General features: G+C 36.0%; 1 protein-coding gene across 3 annotated transcripts; it reads right to left on the bottom strand.

Annotated features, from left to right (window-relative positions):
* Positions 1–2,982: 2,982 nt before the first annotated feature.
* Positions 2,983–11,420, bottom strand: LOC147483710 (ent-kaurene synthase-like 1). Of its 3 annotated transcripts, none has more exons than XM_086577374.1 (9): positions 11,211–11,420; positions 10,237–11,132; positions 10,055–10,127; positions 9,143–9,192; positions 8,578–8,792; positions 8,345–8,465; positions 8,169–8,266; positions 7,698–8,094; positions 2,983–3,103 (listed from the first exon to the last, which is right to left on the bottom strand). In XM_086577374.1, exons 3-5 carry the CDS (start codon positions 10,070–10,072, stop codon positions 8,603–8,605), a joined length of 258 nt encoding a protein of 85 aa, XP_086433500.1. In that variant the 5' UTR covers positions 10,073–10,127; positions 10,237–11,132; positions 11,211–11,420; the 3' UTR covers positions 2,983–3,103; positions 7,698–8,094; positions 8,169–8,266; positions 8,345–8,465; positions 8,578–8,602. The 3 variants fall into 3 exon arrangements, with proteins under 3 accessions (XP_086433500.1, XP_086433498.1, XP_086433499.1); XM_086577372.1 differs by having other exon boundaries at positions 10,990–11,132; XM_086577373.1 differs by lacking the exon at positions 8,345–8,465 and having other exon boundaries at positions 10,990–11,132.
* Positions 11,421–12,596: the final 1,176 nt, after the last annotated feature.

Below are 12,596 nucleotides of genomic sequence, written 5' to 3'. Positions count from 1 at the left end.
ATCAACATACAAATTCGTAACATTGCTCATACCTACAAAGTTGATATTAAGTAAATGTGTGTCTTTCACTACCAAAGTCTTTGATTTCCATTGCAACCATCTGTTGTTATCTACTAAATGAAAAACGAAAAGCAAATCTATTGAACATTTATTTGCAAATGGCTAAACTTGGGTTTTTATATATTTTTCTCATTATAAAATGGTTTGGATATATAGCACGGTTGAGGTACCAATATTACATCTTTATCACTAAAAAAGTTCCAACTAATCTTAACCAATATAGGGTAAACCACAAAAAACTGATAAGAGTACGGAGTACCTCAACTGTTGTTTCAATCAATGGATCCCAAACGTCCTATTGAACATCCGAGAGAAGTTATTACACAGGTAATGTCAAATAATCAATCAAGTCCATGCCGTACATGTGAAGCACCTATTCCTCACAAATCACTAGTAAAAAATGCAAAAGTTTAAAAAATAACAATGAAACATAATAGAATAAAGACCAAATCCAAACTCAATATATATTTTGTAGCATCAATGGGCAACTAATCAGTACTCAAACAGACAACAGTATGATCAAAATCTTTTGGCCAAAGATACTAACCACACGATTATCTATGGGTTTTTGCCTTTATGGTATGACTACACAAAATTTAAAGCTCCGGCGCAACTATTAACCGTCAAACTAATTTATTAGTAGAACTAATTAGATTTTAGAACTTCAAATTTTCAAACACAAAGCCAAATAAAGAATCAAACATGTAGCAAATCAATTGGGTGCAGCAAAATAATTTGGAACTCTAAAATTAAGTGAAGGAATACAAAACCAAGAAATTCTAATTAAAAAAAACATACCCAACTTTTTTGGTTATTTTGTTTTGCTATATTTCATTATTATTTGTTTATAAAATTAGAATTTGGGGAGATCATAATAATATAAGAATAGTAGAGGGAGAATTAAACAAATGTAGGGAGGTGTTACTAAATATTAACCTCTTTTTTTAGGAGTCTCTAATATTGCTCGGTTTGGAAAATATAGCTATATGGCGAGAAGAGAGAATATGCACAAGCTTATATATATACTAGCAAACATGCACGCTCGATGAGCGGGTTATGCAGAGTGGTGTTGCAACCTGTTCTTTGCTATAAAATCTAAATTGAACTGTTGCTTAGTGCCTACAACATCCACTTGCTGACCCACACTATGTACCAACCAATATGAGCGGCCAAGATGATCTGCTTCAAATGACATTGCATTATGAAAACCAGGCAACCTTTGTTAAACTCAGCCAAAATAGTTCCAGAACAACCACTGTAGCAAAATTGTACCAACAACACCTCATAAAGTATCCAATTAAGTTACTATCAACAACAAGTTTACTCCTACGTTTTCGCACAACACATTTCCCCTAGGACATGCAAGTACACAATCCAAGGTATACTATCGGGCATGTGGTCTAATCCATACCATATCGACATCATCGCACTTGTATGCAACTCAAGAACAAAAAGTTTATGATTCGGGTGTATTTCATGCAACACTCTCAAAAGCGAATTGAGTATGAGAACTATATCTTGGCTTCTCACATCTTCAGTAAAATCATTTAAATAGTATCTGGCCTTGCTCGGCTCCTGCCCAACTGTACATGCAAAGATTTCTGGAACTGCTGGATTAAAAGTTGCACTTGATATAGCTTCAAATATGTCCTCATCAGATCTGTCATCTCCAATGCACATAACAAAATCAGATGCATTCCCACTACTAATTAATGTAAAGAGAATTTTCTTTGCAACTAAAGTTATACTGATTTCCTGCAAACCAACAAACAATTTTTACAACAAACACTTAGCAACTAAATGAGAAAGAATAACACTTTTATATAAGAAGACCTGTGGCTTAACTTCGACAATATGTTGCCCCTTTCTTAACAGCAACAGGTTCATTAGCAAGTACACTTTCCAAATAGTCCAATAGCTCCATGGCCTGACAGGACCCAGATTCTGGATCTACATCCTGATGGTACTAATGCACTCTCCTTGGATTCTATGAAAGATCCATCAATTGTCTCTGTATATAATCTCATCACAGGCTTAGGCTCAGGCTCCGCAATTCTTTTCCTATTGAATCTAAGAAGAGAGTAGGAGACGCATTTTCACACTTAATTAAAATTGACTTGGGGATGTGCAACAATGGACAACAACTTTTTTTCTTCATTCAAAATGTTTTTACTCGGATCGACTTTTTCTACAACAACAACAAAAATAAAATAAATAAAAATAAAAATAAAAATAATCAAACCTAAATGAGCTATTAGCTAGTAACGAAACAAATGTGAGAAGCTCCCTCGTTCCTTTAAGTTGTTGGGCACGCATAAATATTGGTCCTGCAGTTTCTCGCAGCGTAACATAAGATTTCCACCCACACTGTCCAATCCAAATAGTTGTACAGTAAAAAGTATATAATTCCGTCAAAAAGTGCTGACTTGTTTCTCTTTCGTTTAATTGTCGCTGATCTTATATCTGTAGATAGTTTAAATTGCATGTCAATTAATTGTCCTAGTAGGCTCGGAAACTTTATGCCAAGGATTTCTTTTAAAATCTTTGACACAATGGATGATAGCCTGTGTAACTCCTTTTTTAGTTTATGTAAACCTTTGAATGTTAGAGATGAAATTATCTATTGATTAATTTAGGGGTCAAGCAGCAACAAAAGAACTAAGCTGAATTTGGCAACTGCAGCATAATATTAATTGCTAGTATATGTGCATTGTTTTGCCCATTCGAACATATTGGGCGTTTTCAATATATAATCATATTAGGACCTTTCAACATAGATTATTGGATCTATAGGGGCTAATTGTACTTTCCCAAGTCACAAAACACCATAATTCCGTTTTATGACTTCTACAGAGACTAATCAATGTAATTAATAGTTGGAAACGGAGACTGATCAATGTAATTAATGAAACTTGGAACTGCCTCCGTCAAGCACAAAACTTCGGTTTCTCTTTCTCTGACGCTGCCGCTCTCGACGATCATGAATTGCATCGTCATTAAGTACTAATGAGTTCTCTTGGGCAGAGCTCTCCATTGAGTGCAACTGAATTATATGGTGGCCAAAAGAACACACACAAATCGCCTCATTAAATACAAACACCACTAAAATTAAAACCAAACTAACTACCAAAAAAATAAGTTAATATAAATAATACTAAACTCGTAAATCATATTGTTTCCTCAAATATATAACAGAAGGCTGGGAGTTGGTCTATATATAGAAATATATAGAAAGTGGTCTATAGAAAATGAAAGATTCTTAAGATATATGCTGGAAACTCGTGTATAATGGAATAGTAGTGCTCATTAGTTAGGATAACAATCACATAGAAGACACACAGAGAGAGAACGCGGCAAGAAATCGTGAACCATAGAGATTGCAAATCTTTTATTTGCTCCAAAAGACTAATGCAATTGCTAATGCTCTCTTGCCTCTCTTGGTGAGTTTTTAATTGAGATTAGTATATGAGGATGTATAGTCTGATGGCGGCTGCTATTAATTGATTAATTTAGTTGTTCTATACCCTTTATCCACATGAGAGGTAAAGTGGACCGTACAGAGGAAGCTAGATTAAAAGTTTGAGTTTTAGATAATTAGTTAGGGTGTTAATCCATAAGATAGCTGGTGCATTCTAAAGGATTAGCCTTCACATTCTTTTGAAGACAGAAGACTGTTTTTACTATTTTCGGAATGGATTAAATACTATCAGAGATTATACACTACCTCATGCTTTAAAAAAGAGATAAAAGAGATGTCTCACCTTACCTGAAATGGATTCCACCTAATAAGCTTATGGATAGCTACTGACGTGAAATCAAGACCTCCCGCTTGCATCCAAAAAGGGTTATTGGTTCTTGAATGGAAAAACAGAGAGAAAGATGGGGCCGGGACTTGTGGATTTCCTTTGAAGACTAAGTTAGGGTGTGGATATATCAAACGGTCCTATCTCACCTAGTTCAATTATATGTGACAATATATCGGTATAGTTGTATTTGGATTCCACTCAACAAACAAATCCCACAGAATCAGTTCCTTCTTAGCCCATCCTTTCCAGATTGAGAAATCAATTACTATTCATGTACGTGTGAATAGTAGCGGGGGAGACGAACAATGAGAAATTGCAAGAGAGGTGAACAGTGAGAATTCCAAGTGAGGAATATTCAAGAAATCGAGACACCTACAGATGTGAAGTGATGAATATTCAAGAAATTGGGACACCTACATATGTGAAAAGACTAAAATACCCCCACAATAGGCAGTGAAATTACCAAAATACCCAAAGGACGTACACCAAAATTACTGTTCTTCGACCCCCACATTTTTCATTTTATATATATATATATATATATATATATATATATATATATATATATATATATATGGGCGGCTCGTCGACACACTATTCTAACATACTATCTTGACATACCCAAAATTTACCCTCGGATCAAACAAAATCTAATGGCCAAATCTATTCCTAGAAAACCAAACAAATAAAAGAAAATGGACCACAAATAACAGGGGCGAAAATGTCATTTTCTTTTAGAAAAAAATAAAAACCGTTTCTTCTTCTTCGTTCACGTTGCTTTTGTGAAAAACATTTATTATTTGAAATATTTGTGGTTGCAGTTGGCCTTCAACAAGGTGTATTTCTCCACTTAGACATTTAAGAGTGTGTTTGTTATGATGGAAACACTATGGAAAGAAAAGGAAAATAAAAGTAGTCTACCTTTTCCATAGTTTTTAAGGCGTTTGTTTACCCATGGACAGTGGCGGAGCCAGGAATTTACCTCACCTGGGGCACTCACTGGCTCATATGCTAATAATTTTATAATTTTAAACAAGTACTAGTGTACACGTCAACACACAATTTTATTTCGCAAAAAGACTACTATTGTAGTATACAATAAAAAAGCTAAAGTTGTCAAAAATACATTTTGCTCTTTTGAACTCTAACAATTCTAAAAATGAAAGTTATAATTCCCTTTACGATTCGCATCCTGGAAACGCTGCAAGATTGCCTCATTGCTGATGTTATCAAAAATATCTTTTTCTATGTATGTCACCAGACAACCATTCAACCACTTCGTCGCTATTCGATTCCTTAGGCGATTCTTCACTATGCCCATAACTGAAAAATGATCTCTCAAATAGAAAGTAAAACCCGGTAGTATCAGTGAGAGCTTTATAAGCCTATAAACCAAGTTATAAATAATATTTTTTCCCAACTCAACCATTTTTCTAGCCAAACTACTAATTCCTTTGTTCTAAAGGCATCATTGGATTTCATATCAATCTCATAAATCTCTAGTTGATTTTGAAGGACTATATGCTCTTGTTCGGAGAAATCATCAGGATAAAATTCAGCAAGACGAATCAACTTGTTTGTATCAAACGCACCAAACAAATTATTGGGGTTTAAGCAAGCCATACAAAGAAGAAACTCCGTATTCACCTTACCAAAACGGTTATCAAGCTCAACACGTTGCTTATCGATACAGCCATAAAAGAATCCAACCTAATAATAATGTAAATTAGTTGCCTCTTCTGCTTTTCTTCGGGATCTTCCTCGATGAACAAACTTAGCATCCATTTGAAGCATATCTATACCATGTTTTGTACAAAATGCAGAAACCTCGCCTAATAGCGAATCCCAACCACATTCCCTCATTTTCTGCAAACGCTCCTTGCATACTTTTACTAAAGCTAAAGCATTCACTATATCTTGATCTTTTCGTTGCAATGCTTTTGAAAGATCATTAGTGATTCCCAATAGATTCTTCATCAAATGCAAGATGAAAATGAACTCAAACGAGTGCATCAAATCTAATAAAACGTGTGCTTCTCCTTTTTTATCTGAACTTGAGCTCTCTTCCATCACCTCATCAAGAACTTCAACCACGGAGGGAAATATAACAATGAAATTAACTAACGTACCATAATGTGAGCCCCAACGTGTGTCGCTAGGTCTTTTAACACCAAGCTCTTGATTTATTCCTTTACCGCTTGATAGTTCACCATTTCTAAGTTGCTCAAACACTCTAGCAGCTTCTTTCTTTCGAAGGTTGTCCCTACGCTTGCAAGATACCCCAACAGCATTCACCACATTGCTAATAGAGGTGAAAAATGAAACAATCTCTTTGATATCTTTTGCGACATGGACAAGCGCCAACTGAAGTTGATGTGCAAAAAATATATATAGATTGCAGACTTGTTCTCATTCAAAATGAGCGCTTTTAGCCCATTGAACTGCCCTTGCATATTATTAACCCCATCATACCCTTGACCACGCAGTCTTAAGAAACTCAATCCATGTATGCCGAAGAATTTTTCAAGTGATGTCTTGAGTGAAACTGATGTAGTATCTGGGACATGCATCATGCCTACAAACCGTTCTATCACACAACCCTTCTTGTCAACATATCGCAAACAAATAGCCATTTGCTCTTTAATCGGCGTATCACGAGCTTCGTTAATCAAAATGGCAAATAATTCTTCTCCAAGGTCTTTTATAATAGCATTAACAGTTTCAACAGCAGCTGCATTTACTAAAGCCTTCTGAATATCAGGTGATGTAAATATGAAGAAATTATCTTTTCTTAGTTGAATTCTCATATGCATTTAGCCGTTTAATTGCATGTATATATCAGAACGTTGTATCTTACATAGCTGTTTGCTTTGCAAGTTCTCGAAAAACTAAGCATCATATCTTAAATCACTGCTCTCTAACAGATTTGTCATTGACAAAAAACCATTTCTCTCTCAACCTCATAACAGTGCTCTCTGCTTCTTGGATTCCTTTGTCCTTGCAAAAACCATCAATCGAAGTGGTAAATGTGGAGATATTGGGGAAATGACCAGCCTCCAACATCTCAACACAAAAGTTAGCAACATCCTTCAAATTTCTGCCTCTACAGAGCCCTTGAATCAAGACGATATAACTGAACGCATTGGGAGGGATGCCATTGGTCCCCATTAGATGACAGAAAAAAACTTAGATAGACTCCTAATGTGCTCAGCTAGGCATTCATAATTCTAGTAGTTTGTAAGGAGTAAGTTTGCACTTCCAGTCACCAACGATAATATGGCCTTGAGAATAATTCAGTTAGTAGGAAAGTTAACCTATTGAGCTCTTCTGACATCATATTCTAATAGGGACTGTAACAGTTCAAAATCAAATCTTAGAGATTGAGGGAGGCAAACCATTGCCATTTCTGTCCTGTTAATATGCTAGTTATACAGTTTTCAGGAGATTAAGGATGAAAATTAAGTATTGAGAATAACATGGAGACTGAAAGCCATATGGAACATGATGTTTCAACGAGTAGCTAATCATGCAGGAACATGATGTTTCAACGATAACACCACTGAACTATATCAGAAAGTGATCATCCTAAAAAACAAAATAAAATAGATCTATCTACACGACTCAAAGAATTATACTATCTATACGACTGGACAAAAGACACTCAAAAACATCTGCCTCAAAAATGATTTTTGTTTTCTTTAGAAACTTTGGAAGTTTACAACAAACCAGTCCAAGATTTAGCAGGCATTTACAAATACGAAAATAAAGGTGTTAAACATGGTTACCCAAGCAATAAAAAGACTTTCTTCTCGAGACCATAACCTTACGTACCTTTCAAGCTGTTTGAGTTCTTTGCGCTGTATTGATTGACAGAGATTGAAGTCTTCCACAGCCAATTCTAGGAAATCTTTGTTGTCAACACTAATAGGCCCATGAAAAAAAGTATTTGCAAAAGAAGAGTGAATAACGATCAGATCCCCAACATGTTTGTAATCTAAAACCAGTTACCTCTTTGCTAATGCTCTCACGCAACCTATGAGCATGCATTGAGCCGTAAGACAATTCCTGTTTCAAATATTGATGGGACCAGGATTTCAGTTTTTCCAGAAACAGCTCATCTGGGAGTTGTGTGAAGCTTGGTATAACTCTAGAACAGCACCTGTGTCCTTTTGATATCCTTCAAGTGTATTCAAGAACCCCTCTTCTTCATTGAATTGAATTAACTCATCTACATCAAAAGTGTACACTGAATTTAACTTTATGTTGGAGACAAAAGCAGATGATCATAGATTTTACTAATACCTGAAGAGACGTCATATCCATGCATACGTAAGATTCGAAATGCCATGGAGCATGTGGAAATTTCATAGAAAATTTCTTCATCCTTCATTAGCCAGCAGCTGTTAATTCGTAAATGTCAAATTTCTTCAAGGTGTTGAATTAACTAGAACACAAACCCAATAATTGGGCTCCATTACCTGTATGTTCTTTCCAAAACATTTCTAATTTTATTCTTAAAATGGCGATCTATTCCCAACCTCTCAAGCCTGTCTACCATACAGAGTTCGGTATATATATCCTGAGGATAAGCAGCCGGAACTGAGCAACCAACAGCAATTGCAGGGATGAAAAAATTAATTAAAAAAAGGTGAAGCAACAATGTAGTAACGTAGTAGACCTTTAGGACACAGATAGTGTAAAAAGATAGTACCTGCATTGCCACTCTTTTCTAAGAGTCATCTCAAGTAATTGAGGCAATTAATGTCTTGAAGCTTAGCTAGAGCAGCTACAGTGGTAGACGGTGAGTAAACAGTGACCCATTCTTCCTCTGATGTTTCCATGTCCTTCCAATTTTGTGACTTCCCCAGTCCTTCTGCTACATATGCTAGATAGAGATTTCCCCCTTCAGAATTGCTTCCAGAGCATCTGGAAGAAAAGAACTGCGGATGATGAGAACAAAAACTACCTACCAAGCTTTTCAGCTAAGCAGCTATTGTTTCTTATTATTCGGGATTATAGAGGTGAGATAACATTCCATTATATTAGCAATTGATTTTCTATCCAACTCTACAATTTCCAATATGTAAGTTGGTTCTTCAAAAAAAAAAAAGTACTGTAAAAGAGCCACATTGTAGTTGCAATGATGTTGATTATTAATTAATTGTCTTCTCAACACTATCTTGCTAAAAACTTAGTGCTTAAGAGGAAATATTCCTTTTAAGGTTTGATCCAAGTGCTACAATTTGCAGAAATAGTCAAAAGCTTACATTCCTTACCTGCTTGGTGTACCACTAGCAATATTTACACGGCTCTTGAGCATGGAAACCTACATCATCCAAAACAGAACAAGATTACATAAATATTTCTGATCCAAGATAAGTACATTTTGCACCAAAGGAGAAAGGGTAAGGAAGGTGATTTGGTATTTAAGTTGCAGAATTAGACGTTAACAAACATAACAACATAGTACAGGAGTTTTCTATTCAATTACACGCTTCAAGTACGTACACTAAGCGAATATGATATTCATTTAGATGTGTGACCTATGTACCGAAACCATAAAAAGTAGCATAGTTGAGTAGCAATAGACATCCTTATTACCCTCCTGGTCATGCATTTCTTCCTGATAATGTGAAGGCACATGTTTGTATAACAAAAACATTACAAAGAGTCAACATTGATGTAATAAACACTGTAGTAGTAAATGATGAGATAAGGCTGAAATGTCTTCTAATAAATGACTACAAATAACATAAAGGAAGATAAGTAATAGAAAAAATGCAAGATATGCTGACTTAGCTTCCCTTGAAATGGGTTTCAATGATTCTATGTGAATGGTGTGATACACTGATACCATAGGAATGTGTTTTAATTACAGATACAAATCATCTATACTAGGCAGAAGGGTCTGAAGCTCCGACATTTATCAACATGTTTTCCATATTTTCTATAACTGAGTGACTTCCCATGTATCTAGGAAGCACCAACTGTCATATGCTTATGTAGCCTGTATTTCGTTGAAATAGGAAGGTTTCAAGCCCTACTCTCTGGTATAGACAATGCTCTTTTTGAGTACTGACTAAAAATTATCTCTGATAAACTAAAAAGACCTAAATGAAATACAATTATAGTAAGAGGATAAAACAAACTTCTGATACACTGCATGAGTAAAATTGTTCACAAATTACCTGATCCTCAACTTTCATATGTTTCGCAAAGAGCTTTGCAGCACAACAGTCTACTGTTAACGGTCGCAAACCCCTAGCAGAGATCAATAAATGAAACTTTTCAAGTATTTGTAGGGGGGAAAAACGTGAATGTTATTAATCTATAATTCAGAATAACTTAGACATTATGAATGCAAGGGAACCTGAGAAGCTACAAAGATCTTATAGCAAATGCATTGATAACAAAAATTGTTGGGTTCCCAGGATCAACAGTTCCCTCTAAAAGCTTCCCTTCAACAAGCTCTTCTTTCCATGACGTTCCAAAAGCATGGAAAATCGACAAGGATGTCGTGTGCCCAACACATAAAAAAAAAGCTCTGAATTGTTGAAACTAGGCACTATTAGCACAAAACCTAAAACTAATCTGTTCTTATAATCTATCTGTTTATTTGATACTCTAATACCAGTTTATATTCCAACCAACTTACAAAATCTGATCCCCAAGTTATCAGGATTTATCTTTGAAAAACAAAATCCAACTGAAGTGGTTATAACTTAAAATTTTTAAATGGAATAAGAGATAGAGAGAGAAAAAGATGTGAAGTACGGGAAATTTCAATGAAGAACGAACCCACCTGAGAGAGAGAAGTGTTGGCACTTTCAGTAAGAAGTAAAGATAACTGAAAAGATTCTCACAATATCATGGGTAAGGGTTTTATGTAAAACTATAAATAATTTGATATACAGCAATTTGGCATACAATATCCGTTCTTATGATCAATGATCAATGAAATTAGCTATTTTTTCTCTTTCCTCTTTTCTTTTCATGACGTACTGAACCAGAGTCTGTGTCACCACTCACAGACTTTATGAACACCATGGTTTTACATGCTAACAAATCATAACCATTAGTAAAGTACATAAAAATGAAAAATACATGACTAGCCAAACAGAACCTGAGAGCTAGCAGGTGACCATCCGCATAAAGTCTTTGGTGCATTCACTATTTTCCATTAAAAAAAGAAGCACCATTCCTTTCCCGAGGTACATTTCAGATGTAGCTTCCTCATGTGACCAATAGCAACATGAAGGTTGCAACCTACGACAGAGATCCTGCTATCATTAGAGTTCACAGAGAATGGTTTTATGTGATCTACTCAGGTACAGGAGAACCTACAACTACTTCCCAGGAATCAGTTTTCACATCATAAACTTTCAATTTCATCCTTTCATGCTCAGAGACCACAAACAAATGACCATCAACTACCGCACTTAATCCTGTCCATCCTTCTCTCAGGTTGGCAGACATAGTCTCCCAACAGTTCAATCTTGGGTCGTAAACCTGACCTCTAGGTGAGAATAAGAAACGCCATAGCCAGCCTTCAGTCACAAGAAGTTTGCCATTGTGTACTGCTGCGTCATAGGACGCCATATTAACACCCATGCTTGCAATAGGCTGCCAACTTTGATGGGGTCTAAAACATCAGCTGATTCAAGCTCAAAAAGGTCTGAACTGCTACCTCCAGCGACATAAACCATCCCATCAATTATACCACATGCAAAGAATGAGCTTGCAGTGGTCATCTTATTCATCACACTCCAACAGTTTTTATGAATCTCATACTTTAGTACCAGATTAAGGGGAGTATCCAGATCGGATACCATGCCACAAAAGACAAAGATGGTTCCTTCCCGGGGTGTGGAAATACACCTAAAACCATGGGGGCAGATCCGTTCCTTGCATGGCATCAGTGGAATGGTGTGCCAAGACAAATTAGTTAGGTCAAGGACCTGCCACTGAATCTTTGAGGTGCATTTTTGGTAGGTACAGATGAAGAGCCAGGGATCTTGATAGCCTAACTCCTTCCTTCGGCTAAAAAACCTTTCCTTAGTGCCTAGCAGCAGATGCCAGCGTTTGCACACAACTCGGCAGGATGGATGGCTCTCAACTGGAAGTCGAAGGAGGCAGTCAAGTGCAACATCATCGGGAAGACCTGGAATTAGGGGTCCTCCTCCTCCAGCTATTAATTGGCATTCAGTACTCAGTTGTAAAATGGATGATGATTGGATTGAAGCAACTCTAAATTTAGGTGATAGTCTGACATCTTTGAATCTCCTAACTTTTGCACTGGAGCCTGGTGGCATGAAAATCGAACGTGTTGCATCTTCCTCTTATGAAGGGAAATCCAGATACTTATCCTTTTCTAATAGCTTAACAAGTTAACAGTTCCACCCGCTTCAAAGAGTAAGAGATGTGCACTGCCTTTCACTGTCTAAATTGTTGCTTCATCCAACACGGTCTAGAATCCCAACAAAACAGATCAGTCAACAAGTTCAACAAGAAATGCAGATTTTGCAAATCTATCCCTGAATCTGTGTATCAATCTTTGTCGACCAAAGACCAAATCTGAGATTAAAAAATATAAGGTGATATAAATAGATTTCCTCCATCAATATTTTTATTAGAACTTTTCATCTATTAAAACTGGCTTCTATTTCTTACACTTCAAGAAATGTACAAAAAGTCAAAGAGAAATCCAAACAACATAGAATCAATAAAAAA

Source organism: Coptis chinensis, chromosome 8 (assembly GCF_015680905.1).
Source record: "Coptis chinensis isolate HL-2020 chromosome 8, ASM1568090v1, whole genome shotgun sequence".
In the NCBI taxonomy this organism is placed as follows: Eukaryota; Viridiplantae; Streptophyta; class Magnoliopsida; order Ranunculales; family Ranunculaceae; genus Coptis; species Coptis chinensis.
Note: the sequence above shows the minus strand (reverse complement) of the source record. Positions and strands in the feature narration are given on the sequence as shown.

What these genes read in the sequence shown, in the direction of transcription:
- LOC147483710 (XM_086577372.1), bottom strand. Translation starts at nt 11,033, where the DNA reads ATGCACCAAAGACTTTATGCGGATGGTCACCTGCTAGCTCTCAG. An exon ending in GGTCACCTGCTAGCTCTCAG is followed by an intron (nt 10,128 to 10,989) that starts GTTCTGTTTGGC and finishes GATCTCTGCTAG; the next exon opens with GGGTTTGCGACCGTTAACAG. An exon ending in ATATGAAAGTTGAGGATCAG is followed by an intron (nt 9,193 to 10,054) that starts GTAATTTGTGAA and finishes TGGATGATGTAG; the next exon opens with GTTTCCATGCTCAAGAGCCG.